Raw genomic sequence first — 21,343 nt, 5'->3', positions numbered from 1 at the left:
GTTTGATGCTTCAGGGATAGGAATCGGAGTGTCGCTAACACAAGACAGATGTCCTATTGCATACTTCAGTGAGAAACTCACTGGCGCAGCCCTTAATTATCCAACATACGTCAAGGAAGTGTATGTTTTGATTCAGGTACTAGAAACTTAGCAGCACTATTTGTGGCACAAGGAGTTCATGATTCAGACCAACCATGAAGCATTGAAGCATCTTAAGAGACAACACAAGCTGAATAAAAGGCATGCTAAGTGGGCCAAGTACCTTGAGTCTTTTGCCTATGTAATCAAATACAAGAAAGGTATGGAAAATATAGTTGTCGTTGCATTATCAAGATGGTATGCTTTACTTAATATTTTAGATTCTAAACTGCTTGGGTTTACATATCTTAAAGAACTCTATGTGATATGGGGTTGCGCGCAGACCAAGATCGAGTCGTCAAGCCACGGGAATCTCCTACGAAGGCTCTAGACGATCAGATCTGAAACAAAACAGAAAGATCAAGATTTAAACTTTACAGATCTGAAATTAAAAGCCTAAAAATAGCAAGAGTAAATCAAGAAACAAATATAATTATTTTCAAGGAGATTCGGAAGTCAAGATCACGTGAAAAAACTCTCAAGGAATCTCTAAGCCAACCGAATTTGTCAATTGCAACAAAACAAAGAATTAATTCGACAGATCACAAAAGAAAAAATTGAATTAAAGTGATTCGTGCAGCAAGAAAGAGGGAAATCTGGAATAAGATGGATCTTTGGCAATCAAGAAGGTTTATGAATTCTCCAAACTGAATCTGAAAAGAATTAAGATCCAAAACAGCAAACCAAACTTTTAATTCCAGCAAACCGATTTGAACAGAATAAGAAGGAATATTCGGCAAGAACAATTGAAAAGATGGAGTTTGATCGTTCTTTGCTGCTAAGAAAAGGGGCCAATTGGTTTTCTTTCGTAAAGATGGCTGGAAAAACACAACAAGAGGATTAAAGAAATTAGTATGAGAAATCGGCACGAAACAGGAAATTAAAAGGAAATTGAACAACAAGAAATTAAAAGAAAAGTCTTAAGAAGCCTTGAAATCGATAAAGATTTCACAACTCAATTCAAATGGCTCTAATCTCCCCTCCAATGAAAATCAATGCCAAGAAGAAGGCTGAAGATGGCTCCCACAATAAAAAAGATTGTTAAAACTAGTTCTTAAGAAAACTCAAGAGAAAATTCTTGAAGAACTCAAACCGAATTTTCACTCAAAACAAATCTGAAATTTTTAATGTAATTGTAATGTGTATAAGGGTGGCTGGCCAAACCATACATATAGGCCTTCTAACTATTTTCCTAGTCCTAATAGGAAAACTAAAAAAAAACCTAATTTTTTTTACTTTCATGGGAATTTCGTCCAAGGCCTTTAATGGGCCTCTTTGGGCAGAATTTTTACATAGAAATTTATTTATAAAGTCTAAAAATTAAAAATAAGTATTTAAAGAATTAAAATTTTACAAATTGGGCCACTTTGACAATTTTGCTTGATTTTCAACTAAATCTGATTTCAATTTCAGGATTGGGCTTGGAACATCTTATTGGGTCGTGTCTTCAAGAACTTGGGCTTGTAATCCGTTCTCTCCCTAAATTGGCTTGTTAATGCTCGTAACTGAGATCCAATGTGCCCTAGGTGCAAGATTCGGTTTCTTGGACCAAGATTTCCAAGACTTGAAATCTTGATTTTCTTGATTCTTGAAATCGCTCAAAACAGAAAAATTGGACCAAGATTCGGTTTCTTGATTTTCTTGAAAACAAGAAAGTGAATCTTGATTTTCTTTTTCCTTCGTATACGCATCTAAGGCCTTTGTGACTCGTATCATTCCCCCTTCGTCAAAAAGATTCATCCTCGAATCTGAAAAATCAAACGGAGATAAGTCAGCCACATTGAAAGTAGAACTCGTAGTCCAATCATAAGCATAGCAAAACAAGTATAACGCATGCGAATGGACACATTCAGATTACCATGTAAACAAGCTAATTTACTCGCCAATGCCTCGTTAAATATTCGAAACAAAGATGGACATGTTTTAAGGCATTCAATCATCTCAAATTGTTTCCACAAACCATGAATAAATCACGAGTAAAAAATCAAATGGTAAACATAATCATCACAAGTAGGTATTTGAAAAGGTTCACACGGTTCACAGAGTTGCACAATCATACCATGCATTAATTGACTGGTGGGTGTCGAATCCACCAATATAAACCTACAACTTAGTTTGCAAATTATGCAGCATAGGGAGTAGGGTCGATCCCTCAGAGACTGGTTTACTGTAAATTGTTGCTCGCTTGATCAGAATTATGTCGGGGCAGCTGTCGTGCCCAAGATGTTCGGGGGATAAAAATTTGAAAACCTGAAATTAACAGAAAAATAACGTCAAAAATAAAAGTTGAAAATAGAATAATAAAAACGGTTAAATAAATATTAAGAAAAATTAATTAGAATGAGCTCAGCTTTAGGCACGAATTTTCCTCGTTTTTGAACCGATCCTCGAAATTGGATGAACTCCTCTTTTCCAATAAGCTAGTTATAGCTACCAAGGACGCCTTGGACACCAACTCTTCCTTGTGTAAATTAGTTATGGAATGTCTAATAACTAATTCTTACCGATCGAACAACCACGAAACGTCCGTGATTTAGAACTCCGATAGCTTTGCGTTCTAGAAGAGCCTAGCTCGAACCAATGCCCTCAACCGCGTGGGACATTTAAATCCGGTTACTACTTCCCTTGACGGAACGAAACAGCAATCTCCACTTGGCACGCCAATGTGTTCACAGAAAACCGATTAGAAACGTTCCTTTCGGAATTCCAACTTTACGTCTAACCACACTAAATCAAACGACGTCTTTTTGACTTAGTGTTGATCTGACTTTATGAGTTGACAAAATCATACTCTTAATCCAGAGAAGTAATAAGTACTGGAATTTTAGGAGTTAAATGGCTCGGGTTCGTAACTCACGGGTTTTGACAAGGCTAATTTCGCCCTAAAGCTGAAAATGGGTTTAGTTGGCTAAGGTTTGGGGCATGTTGGTATTTGATAAATTAAATAAGGTAGAAAGGGTGACAAGATGGGTGATGTGATTGACTATCGGGGGTGGAAAAAAATATATTAAAGTGGGGTGGTTGAAAAAGGGATTTTGAAAAGGAGTTGTAAATGGTAAGTAGTAACAAGCTGGAAGTTTTATGAATTGAAAGTTAAAGAAACTAAAGACAATAAATAAATTTGTGAAAAGTTGAAAATAAAGGTGAAATGGATGGTAGGCTACTAGAACTAATAAATTGAAGGAAGACAAACTAAGAAATAACAAAGGCTACGTGAGAAAGGAGAGAATTTGAAATATAAAAGCTAAATGTTTTTGATTGATTGATTGATGAACAATACAAGCTCTATTTATACTAGGGGATTTACTAAATTAGGAGCCAACTAGTCATAGGAAATTAAGGAAAAATATCCCATAATAAAATAAATCCCAAAATAATCTCCCACTAAGTCAAAAATTTCAGCTAATTAATCTTGGAAAAATTCTTCTTTGGCCCTCCTTTTTTTCTTCTTTCTTCATTCTAGCCCAATTGTTTCATTTTTCTTCTATTTAGCCCCAAATTGTATTCCTGCACAAAATTCAATAAATATGGCAAAATTAGTGGTGCATTCTCATAAATTAACCAAATTAATTACATAAAATATGTAACTTTAGCATTTAATCAAATCCTCCCTACTTAGCTTATGCTAGTCCTCGAGCATTTTGTATGTATCTGCAAAAGGAAAAATTTTCTCCAAAATAGGACCTGACCCCCATGATTTGCACAATTCAACAATTTAATCCTAGCACATTAACATCTCAAATAACCTAGCCTAAGAAGTAAGTAAATATATTTCAAAATTTATTAGAGTTTGATAGACTTACCTTCATTTTATTATTTTATTTATTTATTTTTGTACTTAGGACATTTTTGAATTTTTTGACGCGAGACATGATGACAACCCAAGCACCATGTTCCGGTTACTCAATTCGGACGTCTCTAAGTGGGTTATTTCGCCATACTCATGATAACTTGTTAGCGGAGTGAGTGCAAAGAAATGGAGCAGCCACACGAACCTTTTTACGCGAGATGTAATGACAACCCAAGCACTACGTTCCGGTTACTCAGCCCGATGTACAACCCCAATTTTTCACTCTTAACATTCGTATCAGAGGAGTATTTTTATTATTTTTTCTTCTTTTCTTTTCAAAGATTTGACATATGATAAAAGGTAGGCAATCAAGCAAACTCATAATTCCAAAAAATTTCTTACCTACTAAGTCTAGGTTATTGAAAAGTTTCATGTGTAGAGAATTAAATAGCTAATTAGGTCAAGCCATAAGTGTACCATTAAAAGAAAAATTTTACCTTTTACCGAAAACATGATAAAACAGCGACAACAGATAAGCAAATTAGAACCAATTTATATTTCCCTCCCCCTACTTATTTTACATTGTCCCAATGTAATTTCAAGAATAAAAGTAAATATAAGTAGGATAAAGAGAAAAAAAGAAACTCCCCGTGTATTTCAACGTCGTGGACGGTGGTCTCGTAGGTAGAGTGGGCCTTGGCTGAAATAAAAAGAATTTTGTGTGTTGATATGTGGAATTTAATTTTGTCTTGAAATGTTTTCCTGCAAAAATAAAAATGAAAATAAAATAAAATAGTATAAATAATAATAATAATAGGAAATATTTTTTTGATGATTAAATTTATTAGCTAAGCTTTAAAATTAAGAAATAAATTAAGAATTAAAATTTCGATATTTGGTAAAATAGTCGTGATAAATGCACCAAGTAAGTTCACAGGAAAGAGAGGTGAGTCACAATGGGCATACTTAAGTACCAAGTCTTTCCTTAGACAGAACTAATCCTTGACATGCATTTTCGTTTTCCATTTTACCAAAAATTTTATTTGCATAAAGGAAAAGAAAATTTGGGTTGCCTCCCAACAGCGCTCTGTTTAACGTCGTTAGCTCGACGACCTTGATCATCTTATCGTGGAACGCCTTCGTCTTTTCTTTATAAACTCGAGCATTTTCATATGCATCATTTTTAATTTCCTCGAGTTCCTGAATGTCCAACTTTTGAGCTCTTCCTGCGGTCTCCATCTCCATATTACACTGCTTAACTGCCCAAAATGCTTTATGCTCTAATTCGACCGGGAGATGGCAAGGTTTACCAAAAACAAGTCGATAAGGTGACATGTCTATTGGTCCCTTGTAAGCTGTCCTATAAGCCCAAAGTGCGTCATTTAGTCTCAAGCTCCAATTCTTTCTGTTAGGTTTAACAGTCTTCTCCAATATGGACTTGATTTCTCGATTTGACACTTCAGCTTGTCCATTTGTTTGTGGATGGTAGGCGGTGGCAATTCGTTGAGTCACTCCATATTTTTCCATAAGTGCACTTACGAGTTTATTGCAAAAATGAGTTCCCCTGTCGCTGATTAATGCTCGTGGGGTGCCATACCTGGAAAAGATAGAACTTTTAAGAAAGTCAACCACAGTCTTAGCATTATCATTACGAGTAGCCTTTGCTTCTATCCACTTAGAAACGTAATCAACAGCTAAAAGTATATAGAAATTACCGAAAAAATAAATAAAAGGACCCATAAAATCGATGCCCCACACATCAAAAATTTCGCAAATATGGATGGGAGTAAAGGGCATCTCATTTCGACGGCTAAGATTACCGAATTTTTGGCATCTTTCCCAGGTTTTACAGAATAAGAATGCGTCACGAAATATACTTGGCCAAAATAGTCCACACTCAATGTAACACCCCGAACCCGAGACCGTCACCGGAGTCGAATACGAGGTGTTGACAGACTTTTAAAAAATTTTTTTTTTCCAGACACTGCCCAGTCTGAGTACTAGTCGCTTCAAAAATCATATCTTGAGTTTCACAACTCGAAAATCAATTTTGTGATTTTTCCCTGAAACTAGACTCATGTCCCCACCTACGAATTTTTTTCTAGAATTTTTGGTCGGGCCAATTAGTACAGTTTATTAGTCAAAGTCTCCCATGTTACAGGGGTCGACTACACTGACCTCTTCCCATTACGACTTGGATATCTCTCTGCACAGAGCTTCAATACTGATGCCGTTTGTTTCTATGGAAACTAGACTCAGAGAGGAAACCATGCATATATGGTATGACCCCTAATTATCTCTGGTCAATTTATAGTGAATTTCCAAAGGCGGAACAGAGAATCCAGAAACTGTTCTGGCCCCGTTCCACAAGAACCCGAATATCTATTACTGTACTGTTCATATGATTGTTTCGTTACTTCCATATGAAAGTAGGTTCATCAAGGTTCGATTACATAATTTATTCACTATTTAATTCCACTCCTACGAATTTTTGTGATTTTTCAAATCTACACCACTGTTGCTGTCAGCATCTGTTTTCAAGGTAAACTTTACCTATTTTGTGGTTACCATGGACCAACTAGGGTTTTTCCATACATAGGTCCACATGTGATCATATTTAGCCATTCCAATGGCTGATCATTAGCCCAACACTTCCATTTCAAACCATAGTCACATCGTGAAACCATATATACATACACAAACACAAATGGTCTAATGCCGTACTCCACTTCTACGAGCCACTTTCGCATGGCTTTACACACATACATCACAAAAAGAACTTAAACAACAGGGGGTAGTCCTATACATGCCATATCCAGAGTTCATCTAAAAGAGTACCAAAAGAGCTTTGATAGTGTAGATGACTTCGACTTCGCTGATCCCGAATCCGATAGCTGACGAACAAAATCTATAAAACAGAGAGCCAAAGCAACCGGGTAAGCATTTTAAGCTTAGTAAGTCTCAAGTAATGAAATCGGCTTTGACTACAGTATTACATTCACATAGCTAACTAAATCACTTTATTAACACACATTCTCATAATCATACTTACTTCACACTTCATCAACATATATACACAAGGTATCAACCTTTCTAAAAGCCGAAAATTCGTTAGCCGATCGCACGAATACTATTTAAAACGAATCGACTTTTCCAATGCACATGCAAACATACCTTATCATTCGGGTTGGTCAAGCATATTTATTAAATTAGTTACAGCACAAAACGCTCACATTCAAACCCAAGTTTCTTCGGTATTTAACCGAATACAGCCGCAAACACATTTGCCTTCGGGTCTTAACCCGGACATATCAACTCGCATAATTGCCTTCGGGTCTTAGCCCGGATATATCATCTCGCATAATTGCCTTCGGGTCATAGCCCGGATATATCAACTCGCATAATTGCCTTCGGGTCTTAGCCCGGATATATCAACTCGCATAATTGCCTTCGGGTCTTAGCCCGGATATATCATCTCGCATAATTGCCTTCGGGTCATAGCCCAGATATATCAACTCGCATAATTGCCTTCGGGTCTTAGCCCGGATATAATCCAATGCTCATGCACACATATATCAATAATCATAACACATCCATATCATTTCTTCGTTACTAAGGCTCAAACACAAAACATTTATTAAACCTTTCAAATTTCGGCTCAGTAGCCACACACAAAGAGCATGATTTCAATTGGCTTTATAAGATAGTCTCTAAGCACATTCGACTATCCGTCATAGTATGACTATTCATTTCAATATAATTCAAGTAGGGTCATTACTCGAAGACTTACCTCAAATGTCGTCGAACGACTTCAACGGCTATTCAATTACTTTTTCCTTCCCTTTATCGGATCTAGTTCCCCTTTGCTCTTGAGCTTAAGTTCAACAAAATTTAAAATAGTCATTAATCGACTATTCAAGTATTACTTTCAGAATAATAATATATATATTGATCCGACTTTCACACACATAGATTATAGTAAGCTTTATAATAATCAATAAATAATTCATCGGCAAACTTTCATTAATGTTTACAACAAAATCACATATTCACTACGAGCTGTTTTCCTGAGCAGTAGTTACTAAATTACTTATAACTGGAGCTACTAAACTCCAAATCACTTGCCGCTAAATTTTCCCTGAATATAGACTCGTATATCTTCCATCCATAAAATTTTCAGAATTTTAGGCTTGGCCAATCAATACCAGATTTTTCTTAAAGTTTCCCCTATTTCACTGTTTGACTATTCTGACCACTCTTCACTACGAATCCAATTTCTCACTTTACAGAATTCCAAATGTGTTGTATTTAATCTCATTTGAAACTAGACTCATTAAGGAGTCTAAGCATATAAATTTTATCTTATAATCATTTTTGTACAATTTATAATGATTTTCTAAAAACAGAACAGGGAATCCAGCAGTCATTTTGACTCAGCCCCACAATACTTCAAATATCTCTAGATCGGTAACTCTTTTGTTTCTATAGTTTCTTTTGTAAGAAAATAGACCCTTGAAGCTTTAATGACATAATTCACTCAGCTTCTAATTCAAATCCTACAAATTATGGCGATTTTCGAAAACCACCTTACTACTGCTGTCCCAAGTAGATTATTACCAATTCACCATTTATCATCAACGCCGCACACACAAATACCTACATACTCCTATGTATATGAACCGTCTATAATTAATTTATAACCTATTCGCCCTTACTACTTAAACTTAGCCTTCATATGTAATTATATATTATGACCTAATACAACAATTTCATATAGGTTTCTTCTAAGCTAATAATAACCGAACCATTTAGTCAAGCTTAAGGCCGATTCTATTTTGTTCAAATTAAGGTCACACTCCCTTAAAAGAAATTCTAGCCTTCTTAACTTTAATTAGCTACTACCTATTCTTTAAACATTAAATACAATGCAATTAACATTTAAACCTTTATACCGAATTTGCTCACACAATAGTCCTTGACCGAAAGTTCTTAGACTCTAGCTACCCTAATGTCATTCCTTGAAACACATCCGAATATCACGTTCAACACCTCCCATCAACAAGTTAAAATTTCTCAAATTCAACTACTAGTGCTTTTATAAAACATAAACAAAAATACATTAAACATTATTTCCCCAAGAATCAATAGCATAACCGAATACATATATTTCTTTCTCCCTAAATTAGATTCGGCAATCCCATAAACCATATTAACCTTAACTTTCAAGCTAAAACAATTAACAATTTAATACATCCAACCTAACTATCCATCTAATGTCATCAAAACTTCTACTAAAAATTTTAAGCTCCTAGGCCGAAATTCAACCCTCATAAATAACCTAATTTCAATCCAAGATTCAAGTAAAATTTAAACCAATCCTCCAAATTATGCATACATTTTCAAGAGTGGCATAAAACATACCTTTTTGTATCAAAACACCCTAGCCGAAATTCAACAAGAGTTTTTCTTCTTTCTTTCTTCTAGTTTCGGCAATGGAGAAGTAAAGATGAAACACTTTGGTTTCTCCTCCCACTTCTCATTATATTATTTCCTTTAATTCTATAATTCCTTTAATTTCAATTATTAAATCATTTGTTAATACAAAATTATTTTAATTTTTGAATTAGTGGAGCATATTCTTTCCTTGGCCGGCCACCATGTTTATCATGGGTAAATTGACATGCAAAACCACTCCTTTCAATGCATGTACTATTAGACCATTGTAAAATTAACCTCTCACTTTCCAACAAAGTTTCATATAAGTCCATATTAATAAATTCACATAAAGATGATCAAATTAATGCATGAAACTTTCACACATGCATTTACTCACATCATAAACACAGAATATAACTTTTAATTATTTATAAGACTCGGTTTAGCAGTCCCGAAACCACTTCCCGACTAGGGTCAGTTTTGGGCTGTCACAACTCTCCCCCACTTAAGAAATTTTCGTCCCCGAAAATCTTACCGGTGAATAGGTTTGGGTATCGTTCTTTCATCGAGCTCTCAGTTTCCCAAGTAGCTTCCTCGATCCAGTGTTTGAGCCATAACACCTTAACTAACGGAACCCTTCTGTTTCGCAACTCTTTCACTTCACGAGCTAGGATACGAATCGGTTCTTCTTCATAACTCAAGTCAGATTGAATTTCAACTTCCGAGGGATTAATCACATGTGACGGATCGGATCTATAACGTCGAAGCATCGAAACATGAAAAACATTGTGAATCCTTTCAAGTTCAGGGGGTAAAATCAATCTATATGCCACTGAACCAATTCTTTCGGATATTTCATACGGCCCAATGAATCTTGGGCTCAACTTACCCTTACGGCCGAACCTGAGTATCTTTTTCCAAGGTGAAACCTTAAGGAACACTTTGTCTCCCACCTGATACTCGATGTCTTTTCGTTTCAAATCTGCGTACGACTTCTGACGATCCGTGGCTACTTTCAGACTTTCACGGATTACCTTTACTTTCTGTTCAGCATCTTTAATCAAATCAACTCCGAAAATTTTACTTTCACCGAGCTCGGTCCAAAACAATGGTGTACGGCATTTACGACCGTACAAAGCCTCGTAGGGTGCCATCTTAATACTTGATTGAAAACTATTGTTGTAAGCGAATTCAATCAAAGGTAAGTACCGTTCCCATGAACTACTGAACTCGAGGATGCAACATCTCAACATATCCTCAAGTATCTGAATTATCCGCTCGGATTGACCATCTGTTTGTGGATGAAAAGCGGTGCTAAAATGCAGCTTGGTACCCAAAGCTTCTTGCAATTTCTTCCAAAATCGTGAGGTGAATCTCGGATCTCTATCCGACACAATAGAAATCGGTACCCCGTGTAATCTCACAATCTGAGAAACATACAATTCAGCTAGTTTATCCAATGAAAAATCCGTGCGCACGGGATAAAGTGAGCCGACTTAGTTAGTCTATCGACAACAACCCAAATCGCATCTTTCTTACTTGCTGACAATGGCAGTCCGGACACAAGGTCCATTGTGACTCGATCCCATTTCCACTCGGGTATCATGATCGGCTGAAGTAGTCCTGAAGGCACTTGATGTTCCGCTTTCACTTGTTGACATATTAAACATCTCGAAATAAAGTCGGAGATGTCTCGTTTCATACCATGCCACCAAAACTGACGTTTCAAATCGTTGTACATTTTGTACTCCCCGGGTGAATTGACATCCGGCTACAATGGGCTTCGTTCAGAATCATCGAAATGAGTTCCGAATTCCTTGGAACACATAAACGACTTCTGAACCTCAACAATCATCACCATCAATTTGAAACTCCGATTCCTTGTTCGGAACACACTCAGCCCGTTTTGCAACCAATTCATCATCGGCTTTCTGAGCTTCACGGATTTGATGAGTCAATAATGGTTTGGCTTTTAATTCAGCTACTAACACATTGTCGGGTAGAACAGACAAATGCACATTCATCGCTCGTAAAGCAAACAATGACTTCCGGCTTAAGGCGTCCGCAACCACATTAGCCTTTCCCGGGTGGTAATCAATGACAAGCTCGTAATCTTTCAACAACTCAAGCCAACGTCTTTGTCGCAGATTCAAGTCTCGCTGAGTCATCAAATATTTGAGACTTTTGTGGTCCGAAAATACATGGCACTTCTCACCAAACAGATAGTGTCGCCATATTTTTAAAGCAAATACGATGGCAGCTAGTTCGAGATCATGGGTCGGATAATTCCTCTCGTGTGGCTTCAATTGTCTCGATGCATAGGCCACGACTCGACCTTCTTGCATCAATACGCAACCCAACCCAAGTAGGGATGCGTCACTATAAATGACAAACTCTTTACCTGATTCGGGTTGCACCAAAATTGGAGCTTCAGTCAAATGAGTTTTCAGTTGGTCGAAACTTTTCTGACATTTCTCCGTCCACTCGAACCTAACATCCTTTTGAAGTAGCTTCGTCATTGGTGTGGCTATCATCGAGAAACCCTTCACAAATCGTCGGTAATAACCGGCGAGCCCCAAAAAGCTCCGAACTTCAGTAACATTTCTCGGAGGTTTCCAGTCAAGTATGGCTGAAATTTTGTTCGGGTCAACTCGAATACCCGATGCGGATACCACATGACCCAAGAAGCTAACCTCTCTTAACCAGAACTCACACTTACTGAACTTAGCATATAACTGCTTATCCCGTAAAATTTGCAACACTAGTCTCAGATGCTCAGCATGTTCGGTCTCATCTCTTGAATAGACCAAAATGTCATCAATGAACACAACTACGAACCGATCCAAATACGGTCTGAAGATCCGATTCATCAAATCCATAAATACTGCAGGGGCATTAGTGAGCCCAAACGGCATCACTAAGAATTCGTAGTGACCATATCTCGTTCTGAAGGCAGTTTTAGGAATATCGGGATCTCGAATTCGCAACTGATAATAGCCCGATCTCAAATCTATTTTTGAGAACACGGAGGCTCCCTTCAGTTGGTCGAACAAATCATCGATGCGCGGCAACGGATATTTGTTCTTTATCGTCACTTTATTCAGCTGACGATAGTCAATGCACAACCTCATGGTTCCGTCCTTCTTTTTCACGAACAATACTGGTGCACCCCAAGGTGAGAAACTTGGGCGAGCGAAACCTCTATCCGTCAGTTCTTGCAACTGAGCTTTCAACTCCTTTAACTCGGTTGGTGCCATACGATACGGAGCTATCGAAATCGGCGTAGTCCCAGGTACAAGCTCAATACCAAACTCTACCTCCCGAACAGGTGGTAAACCCGGTAATTCTTCCGGAAAAACATCCGGGTATTCACAAACCACCGGCACAGATTCGGGTTTCTTTTCTAATTCTTTGTCACCAAGTACATACGCAAGGTATGCTTCGCACCCTTTTCTTACATATTTCTGTGCCAACATTGCTGATATTACAGCTGGCATCCCCTCCAAGTCCGCAGACTCAATTTGGATTACTTCGTTATTTGCGCACCTCAAATCAATGGTCTTGCTCTTGCAATTCACAACCGCATCATGCGCGGTCAACCAATCCAAACCAAGGATAACATCAAATTCATCAAACGGCAAAAGCATCAAGTCCGCCGGAAAACAGGAACCTCGAATTTCCAGGGGACATTTCTTACACACTTTGTCGACAAGCACATAACGACCCAAGGGATTTGACACCCGAATTACAAACTCAGTAGACTCAATAGGTAAAGTCTTACTGGATGCTAAGGTTTCACATATGTAAGAATGAGTAGAACCGGGGTCAATCAAAGCAATTACATTAGTATCAAAGAGAGTAAAAGTACCGGTAATAACATCAGGCGAAGAAGCATCCTCGCGGGCACGTATAGCATATGCTCTAGCAGGTGCACGAGCCTCGGATCTGGTCGTAGCATCTCTAGATCCTCTCTGACCACCACTAGCATTGCCCGTATTTCTAGATGGTCTACCTCGAGCAGTGGTAGCACCCGGTTTCCCACTCTGATTTACATTCTGTTCAGACAGCCTCGGGCAATCTTTAATGAAGTGGTCCACTGATCCGCACTTGTAACAGGAGCGGTCATGGAATCTACAACTCCCCAAATGCCATTTACCGCAATGTCGACATTCCGTTCGGCCTCGACGTTCATTCCCAACACTGGCAACCGAAGTGCCTCGTGTACCCACAGGGGGTCGATCACGATCTCGTCTAAAAAGGCCCGAAGTGCCTCTAGACCGGCCCACATCATCTCGAAATTTCTTCGATGCCTGTCGAAGAGACTTTCCCGAGGATCTTTTACGAAACTCCCCAGTTCCCACATCAACTTTTTGTTTTTCCTTTCTAAGCTCTTCGGCTTTACAAGCTCGCTCGACAAGTACTACGAACTCTCGTATTTCAAGAATGCCAACGAACATTTTTATATCTTCATTCAGCCCATCTTCGAAGCGTTTACACATGACAGCCTCGGACGAAACACATTCCCGAGCGTATCTACTAAGTCTAACAAATTTTCGCTCGTAATCAGTAACTGACATAGAACCTTGCTTAAGCTCAAGAAATTCCTTCCGTTTTGATCAACAAATCTCTGACTGATATACTTTTTCCGAAACTCAGTTTGGAAAAACTCCCAAGTTACTTGCTCCCGGGGCACAACAGAAGTCAGAGTACTCCACCAATAGTAGGCAGAATCACGTAGCAAGGAGATAGCACACTTTAGGCATTCATCGGGTGTACAAGATAGCTCATCGAGTACCCGGACAGTGTTGTCCAACCAAAATTCAGCTTGCTCGGCATCGTCGCTATCCGTAGCTTTAAATTCAGTAGCCCCATGTTTTCGGATTCTGTCAACTGGGGGCTTATTTGACCTTATTTGGTCAGTTACCGGAGGTATTGTAGGTGCGGGGGTGGTGTTTGTCGGGAATGGAGGTTGTGGAACAGCCGTGTTAGTTCGAATGTATTGGTTGAACCAATCATTCATCACGCTATAGAAAGCTTGTCTAGCTTCATCATTCGGGTTACTCGCATTAGGTTGAGAGTCCACCGGCGCTGTCCCTTGTGCGGGAGCAGGCGCTACACTCTCAAGATCATCAGCTACCGCTCGGTCGGGATCGGGCTCCATTACTATAAATAAACACATTTGCAAATGTCAGAAATCACCACACTATCAATTAATCACATAAAATGGCATGTATAGCTAGACCCCAACACATTACGGTAGTCCTAGAATCGACTAAACCGTAGCTCTGATACCAATCAATTGTAACACCCCGAACCCGAGACCGTCACCGGAGTCGAATACGAGGTGTTGACAGACTTTTAAAATTTTTTTTTCCAGACACCGCCCAGTCTGAGTACTAGTCGCTTCAAAAATCATATCTTGAGTTTCACAACTCGAAAATCAATTTTGTGATTTTTCCCTGAAACTAGACTCATGTCCCCACCTACGAATTTTTTTCTAGAATTTTTGGTCGGGCCAATTAGTACAGTTTATTAGTCAAAGTCTCCCATGTTACAGGGGTCGACTACACTGACCTCTTCCCATTACGACTTGGATATCTCTCTGCACAGAGCTTCAATACTGATGCCGTTTGTTTCTATGGAAACTAGACTCAGAGAGGAAACCATGCATATATGGTATGACCCCTAATTATCTCTGGTCAATTTATAGTGAATTTCCAAAGGCGGAACAGAGAATCCAGAAACTGTTCTGGCCCCGTTCCACAAGAACCCGAATATCTATTACTGTACTGTTCATATGATTGTTTCGTTACTTCCATATGAAAGTAGGTTCATCAAGGTTCGATTACATAATTTATTCACTATTTAATTCCACTCCTACGAATTTTTGTGATTTTTCAAATCTACACCACTGTTGCTGTCAGCATCTGTTTTCAAGGTAAACTTTACCTATTTTGTGGTTACCATGGACCAACTAGGGTTTTTCCATACATAGGTCCACATGTGATCATATTTAGCCATTCCAATGGCTGATCATTAGCCCAACACTTCCATTTCAAACCATAGTCACATCGTGAAACCATATATACATACACAAACACAAATGGTCTAATGCCGTACTCCACTTCTACGAGCCACTTTCGCATGGCTTTACACACATACATCACAAAAAGAACTTAAACAACAGGGGGTAGTCCTATACATGCCATATCCAGAGTTCATCTAAAAGAGTACCAAAAGAGCTTTGATAGTGTAGATGACTTCGACTTCGCTGATCCCGAATCCGATAGCTGACGAACAAAATCTATAAAACAGAGAGCCAAAGCAACCGGGTAAGCATTTTAAGCTTAGTAAGTCTCAAGTAATGAAATCGGCTTTGACTACAGTATTACATTCACATAGCTAACTAAATCACTTTATTAACACACATTCTCATAATCATACTTACTTCACACTTCATCAACATATATACACAAGGTATCAACCTTTCTAAAAGCCGAAAATTCGTTAGCCGATCGCACGAATACTATTTAAAACGAATCGACTTTTCCAATGCACATGCAAACATACCTTATCATTCGGGTTGGTCAAGCATATTTATTAAATTAGTTACAGCACAAAACGCTCACATTCAAACCCAAGTTTCTTCGGTATTTAACCGAATACAGCCGCAAACACATTTGCCTTCGGGTCTTAACCCGGACATATCAACTCGCATAATTGCCTTCGGGTCTTAGCCCGGATATATCATCTCGCATAATTGCCTTCGGGTCATAGCCCGGATATATCAACTCGCATAATTGCCTTCGGGTCTTAGCCCGGATATATCAACTCGCATAATTGCCTTCGGGTCTTAGCCCGGATATATCATCTCGCATAATTGCCTTCGGGTCATAGCCCGGATATATCAACTCGCATAATTGCCTTCGGGTCTTAGCCCGGATATAATCCAATGCTCATGCACACATATATCAATAATCATAACACATCCATATCATTTCTTCGTTACTAAGGCTCAAACACAAAACATTTATTAAACCTTTCAAATTTCGGCTCAGTAGCCACACACAAAGAGCATGATTTCAATTGGCTTTATAAGATAGTCTCTAAGCACATTCGACTATCCGTCATAGTATGACTATTCATTTCAATATAATTCAAGTAGGGTCATTACTCGAAGACTTACCTCAAATGTCGTCGAACGACTTCAACGGCTATTCAATTACTTTTTCCTTCCCTTTATCGGATCTAGTTCCCTTTGCTCTTGAGCTTAAGTTCAACAAAATTTAAAATAGTCATTAATCGACTATTCAAGTATTACTTTCAGAATAATAATATATATATTGATCCGACTTTCACACACATAGATTATAGTAAGCTTTATAATAATCAATAAATAATTCATCGGCAAACTTTCATTAATGTTTACAACAAAATCACATATTCACTACGAGCTGTTTCCTGAGCAGTAGTTACTAAATTACTTATAACTGGAGCTACTAAACTCCAAATCACTTGCCGCTAAATTTTCCCTGAATATAGACTCGTATATCTTCCATCCATAAAATTTTCAGAATTTTAGGCTTGGCCAATCATACCAGATTTTCTTAAAGTTTCCCCTATTTCACTGTTTGACTATTCTGACCACTCTTCACTACGAATCCAATTTCTCACTTTACAGAATTCCAAATGTGTTGTATTTAATCTCATTTGAAACTAGACTCATTAAGGAGTCTAAGCATATAAATTTTATCTTATAATCATTTTTGTACAATTTATAATGATTTTCTAAAAACAGAACAGGGAATCCAGCAGTCATTTTGACTCAGCCCCACAATACTTCAAATTTCTCTAGATCGGTAACTCTTTTGTTTCTATAGTTTCTTTTGTAAGAAAATAGACCCTTGAAGCTTTAATGACATAATTCACTCAGCTTCTAATTCAACTCCTACAAATTATGGCGATTTTCGAAAACCACCTTACTACTGCTGTCCCAAGTAGATTATTACCAATTCACCATTTATCATCAATGCCGCACACACAAATACCTACATACTCCTATGTATATGAACCGTCTATAATTAATTTATAACCTATTCGCCCTTACTACTTAAACTTAGCCTTCATATGTAATTATATATTATGACCTAATACAACAATTTCATATAGGTTTCTTCTAAGCTAATAATAACCGAACCATTTAGTCAAGCTTAAGGCCGATTCTATTTTGTTCAAATTAAGGTCACACTCCCTTAAAAGAAATTCTAGCCTTCTTAACTTTAATTAGCTACTACCTATTCTTTAAACATTAAATACAATGCAATTAACATTTAAACCTTTATACCGAATTTGCTCACACAATAGTCCTTGACCGAAAGTTCTTAGACTCTAGCTACCCTAATGTCATTCCTTGAAACACATCCGAATATCACGTTCAACACCTCCCATCAACAAGTTAAAATTTCTCAAATTCAACTACTAGTGCTTTTATAAAACATAAACAAAAATACATTAAACATTATTTCCCCAAGAATCATAGCATAACCGAATACATATATTTCTTTCTCCCTAAATTAGATTCGGCAATCCATAAACCATATTAACCTTAACTTTCAAGCTAAAACAATTAACAATTTAATACATCCAACCTAACTATCCATCTAATGTCATCAAAACTTCTACTAAAAATTTTAAGCTCCTAGGCCGAAATTCAACCCTCATAAATAACCTAATTTCAATCCAAGATTCAAGTAAAATTTAAACCAATCCTCCAAATTATGCATACATTTTCAAGAGTGGCATAAAACATACCTTTTTGTATCAAAACACCCTAGCCGAAATTCAACAAGAGTTTTTCTTCTTTCTTTCTTCTAGTTTCGGCAATGGAGAAGTAAAGATGAAACACTTTGGTTTCTCCTCCCACTTCTCATTATATTATTTCCTTTAATTCTATAATTCCTTTAATTTCAATTATTAAATCATTTGTTAATACAAATTATTTTAATTTTTGAATTAGTGGAGCATATTCTTTCCTTGGCCGGCCACCATGTTTATCATGGGTAAATTGACATGCAAAACCACTCCTTCAATGCATGTACTATTAGACCATTGTAAAATTAACCTCTCACTTTCCAACAAAGTTTCATATAAGTCCATATTAATAAATTCACATAAAGATGATCAAATTAATGCATGAAACTTTCACACATGCATTTACTCACATCATAAACACAGAATATAACTTTTAATTATTTATAAGACTCGGTTTAGCAGTCCCGAAACCACTTCCCGACTAGGGTCAGTTTTGGGACTCATGCCATGAAAAGCCTACTTCCGATTAACCCGTAGTGAACCCCTTTGAGCCTAACAAGCCATTTCTTGTATTACCTTTAATATTAACCCTTAACCTATTATTGTTGAAATCCCATAAATTAAATTTGATCCCTATTTTTGTCGAGATTTGAATTGAAATAGTTACTCAGCTATGTCTTGTTCTTAATAGTTAGTCTATGTTATTTAACTTGTTCTTAAAAAAAACTATGTATACACATTAGTAGTAATCTTTTGTTTTTGAGCTTAAGTATTTAAATTCTATATTCTAAGAAGAAGCTCTATTGTATGCAAGTGATGATTAAATCTTTTTCTAGTTAAGTGAATTTTCAATTCACTCTCGATTCTAACCGTTTCTTTCAGCTTGTGACCATACCCCCTAACCAAAGCCACGTTACAACCCTCTAAAGACCTTTTGATTGATGGATCATCTCAATTTATAGTGGTGGAGATGTGATTTTCATGCAAGCCTATGGTAATAACTTTTCATATTGTCTGATGAGTGCTACTTACATTGTCCTTAAACACTTTGAGTGATTTGAGTGAATCTCTAGTGTGGATGCTAAACTCCGTGAGATTTCAAATCGAGGTAACCATTTAGATAAGGGGAGATGCCTAAAGTTTTGCATGATTAAATACTCAACTTGGAATGCTTAAAACTTTGATGTTTTTTCAGTTGAATTTTCAATGTATGATTACCTATGGATTATTTTGAGATATTATCGATAGAAATTATAGGTTGAGAAGAATTATTTGATTATGAGTTGAGAATTTTGCTTGAGGACAAGCTAATGCTTAAGTGTGGGGGTGTTTCATAAACCGTAATTTATACATATTTTTACCCCATACTTAACACATTTTATGGATGATTTTTCCTTAGAATTGGTGAATTCGATGCTCCTAATACCTTAATTCATGTTTTATACTTAGGTGAGCATAGGAAAGCGAAAGGAACAAGGAATGAGAAAAAACAGAGAAAATGGGCCAAAGTACGAGATCAACACAGCCTGGACTTCCTCACACGGGTAGACCACACGGCCGTATCAATCTGGCAGAATCGAAGCAGACTCACACGGCATGGCACACGGGTGTGTCCCTGCTGAGCCCAAGTTGAGTCCAATTCGGAAAAGGATAATTTAGAGGGTTTTTAGGCATTCTAAAGCCTATAAATACACCCTAAAGGAAGAGGAAAACACACACAGAGAGAAGGAGGTAGGGAACTGCTCAAGGGAAGCTAATTGATCCATCTTAGAAGCCGGATTCACCATCAAGACTGAAGATCTCCCCTCAATTTCCCTTCAGGAGTTTTGGCTTTTTTTTATGTTTTGTATTCATTATTCTTCTGAAATGTTTTCCATTTTAGCTATGAACTAAATCCCTTAAATATCTAAGGGAATGAAACCTAAGACGAATCTTGTTATTATTTTCTAAATTGTATGATAAATATTTAACTTGTTCTTAATTATGTGTTCTTAATTCTTGTTTTGATATCCCAGGATATTGATTCAAGATAAGCTCTTATTCAGATGAGGAATAGACCCTGTCTAAGAGTACATTTTTCATAATTAAGCGGAGTTGATTGCGCGCCTAGAGATAGGATGACAAGATTTTGCCAGATTAGGGTGAAACCTAATAAGGGGATCCATAAATCGAGTTAATGTAACCCTATGGTGTTAATTAGAGAAAAATCTCAATTATTCAATCTAGGGATTAGACATTATTAGTCTTGAATAGGGATAATAACATAACTTAAGGATCTCTACGGAACAAGTTAAATAAATAAATCATCTGATTCGGAGTCAGAATAACAAGTGAAGTCTAGGTGAATTTTTCCTTAGGTATTGTCTTAATTCAATCGTTTTCCAAAAGTAAATCCCCCAATTCTATTTTCTATGCATTCTTAGTTTAGATAATTAGTTAGTTAAAATAAAACCCTTTATTCTTAGGCTAGCTAATAAAAGATAGTCATTACTAGTACTTTTAATTCTTTTGGGTTCGACAATCTGGTCTTGCTAAAACTATACTACTGTTCGATAGGTACACTTGCCTACATCGTGATAATAGTTAGTTTTAAGAACAATTCTTTATAAATATTTAAAACCCGTCACACGAAAATCGCGATTAAGTAGCAGGGACTCTAAAGTTTAATTGCGATCTAGCTCGACCTCGGTTTGAGTGTCCCACATTAGCATTTGAACGGCTTTGATCATCTCAGAATTTCTTTGGCACAGACTGAAATGATCTACTCGAAAATCTGTTTCTAACATCTTTGGCTTCAGAATCAACTTTTCTTTTCTCTTTACTTAATTCTTCAGCTTTACAAGCTCGCTCAACGAGCACAACCATTTCTTTAATTTCCAGAATTCCAACTAACAGAAGGATATCTTCTTTTAGTCCATCTTCAAACCTTTTGCACATTATTGCTTCATTCGATACACATTCACGGGCATAATAGCTCAATATCACAAATTCACATTCGTATTCAGTAATAGACATACGGCCTTGTTTAAGCTCAAGAAACTCTTTGCATTTCTAATTAATGAATCTCTGACTGATATATTTCTTCCAGAATTCATATTGAAAGAAATCCCAAGTAACCTGTTCACTCGGGACTACAGATATTAAAGTTTTCCACCAATGATACGCTGT

At 37.2% G+C, this 21,343-nt stretch overlaps 1 protein-coding gene across 1 annotated transcript in view; it reads right to left on the bottom strand.

The window, feature by feature from the left end:
- Nucleotides 1–759: 759 nt before the first annotated feature.
- Nucleotides 760–21,343, bottom strand: part of LOC121213581 (uncharacterized) — a 57,316-nt gene continuing 36,732 nt past the window's right edge. The window contains exons 2-4 of the mRNA XM_041086374.1: nt 5,042–5,622; nt 845–956; nt 760–791 (exon numbers count right to left, since the gene is read on the bottom strand). Coding sequence (XP_040942308.1) covers nt 760–791; nt 845–956; nt 5,042–5,622 — 725 coding nt within the window. The remainder of the gene's footprint in view (nt 792–844; nt 957–5,041; nt 5,623–21,343) is intronic.

The sequence above is a fragment of the Gossypium hirsutum genome, chromosome D01 (assembly GCF_007990345.1).
Source record: "Gossypium hirsutum isolate 1008001.06 chromosome D01, Gossypium_hirsutum_v2.1, whole genome shotgun sequence".
Lineage (NCBI taxonomy): Eukaryota > Viridiplantae > Streptophyta > Magnoliopsida > Malvales > Malvaceae > Gossypium > Gossypium hirsutum.
Note: the sequence above shows the minus strand (reverse complement) of the source record. Positions and strands in the feature narration are given on the sequence as shown.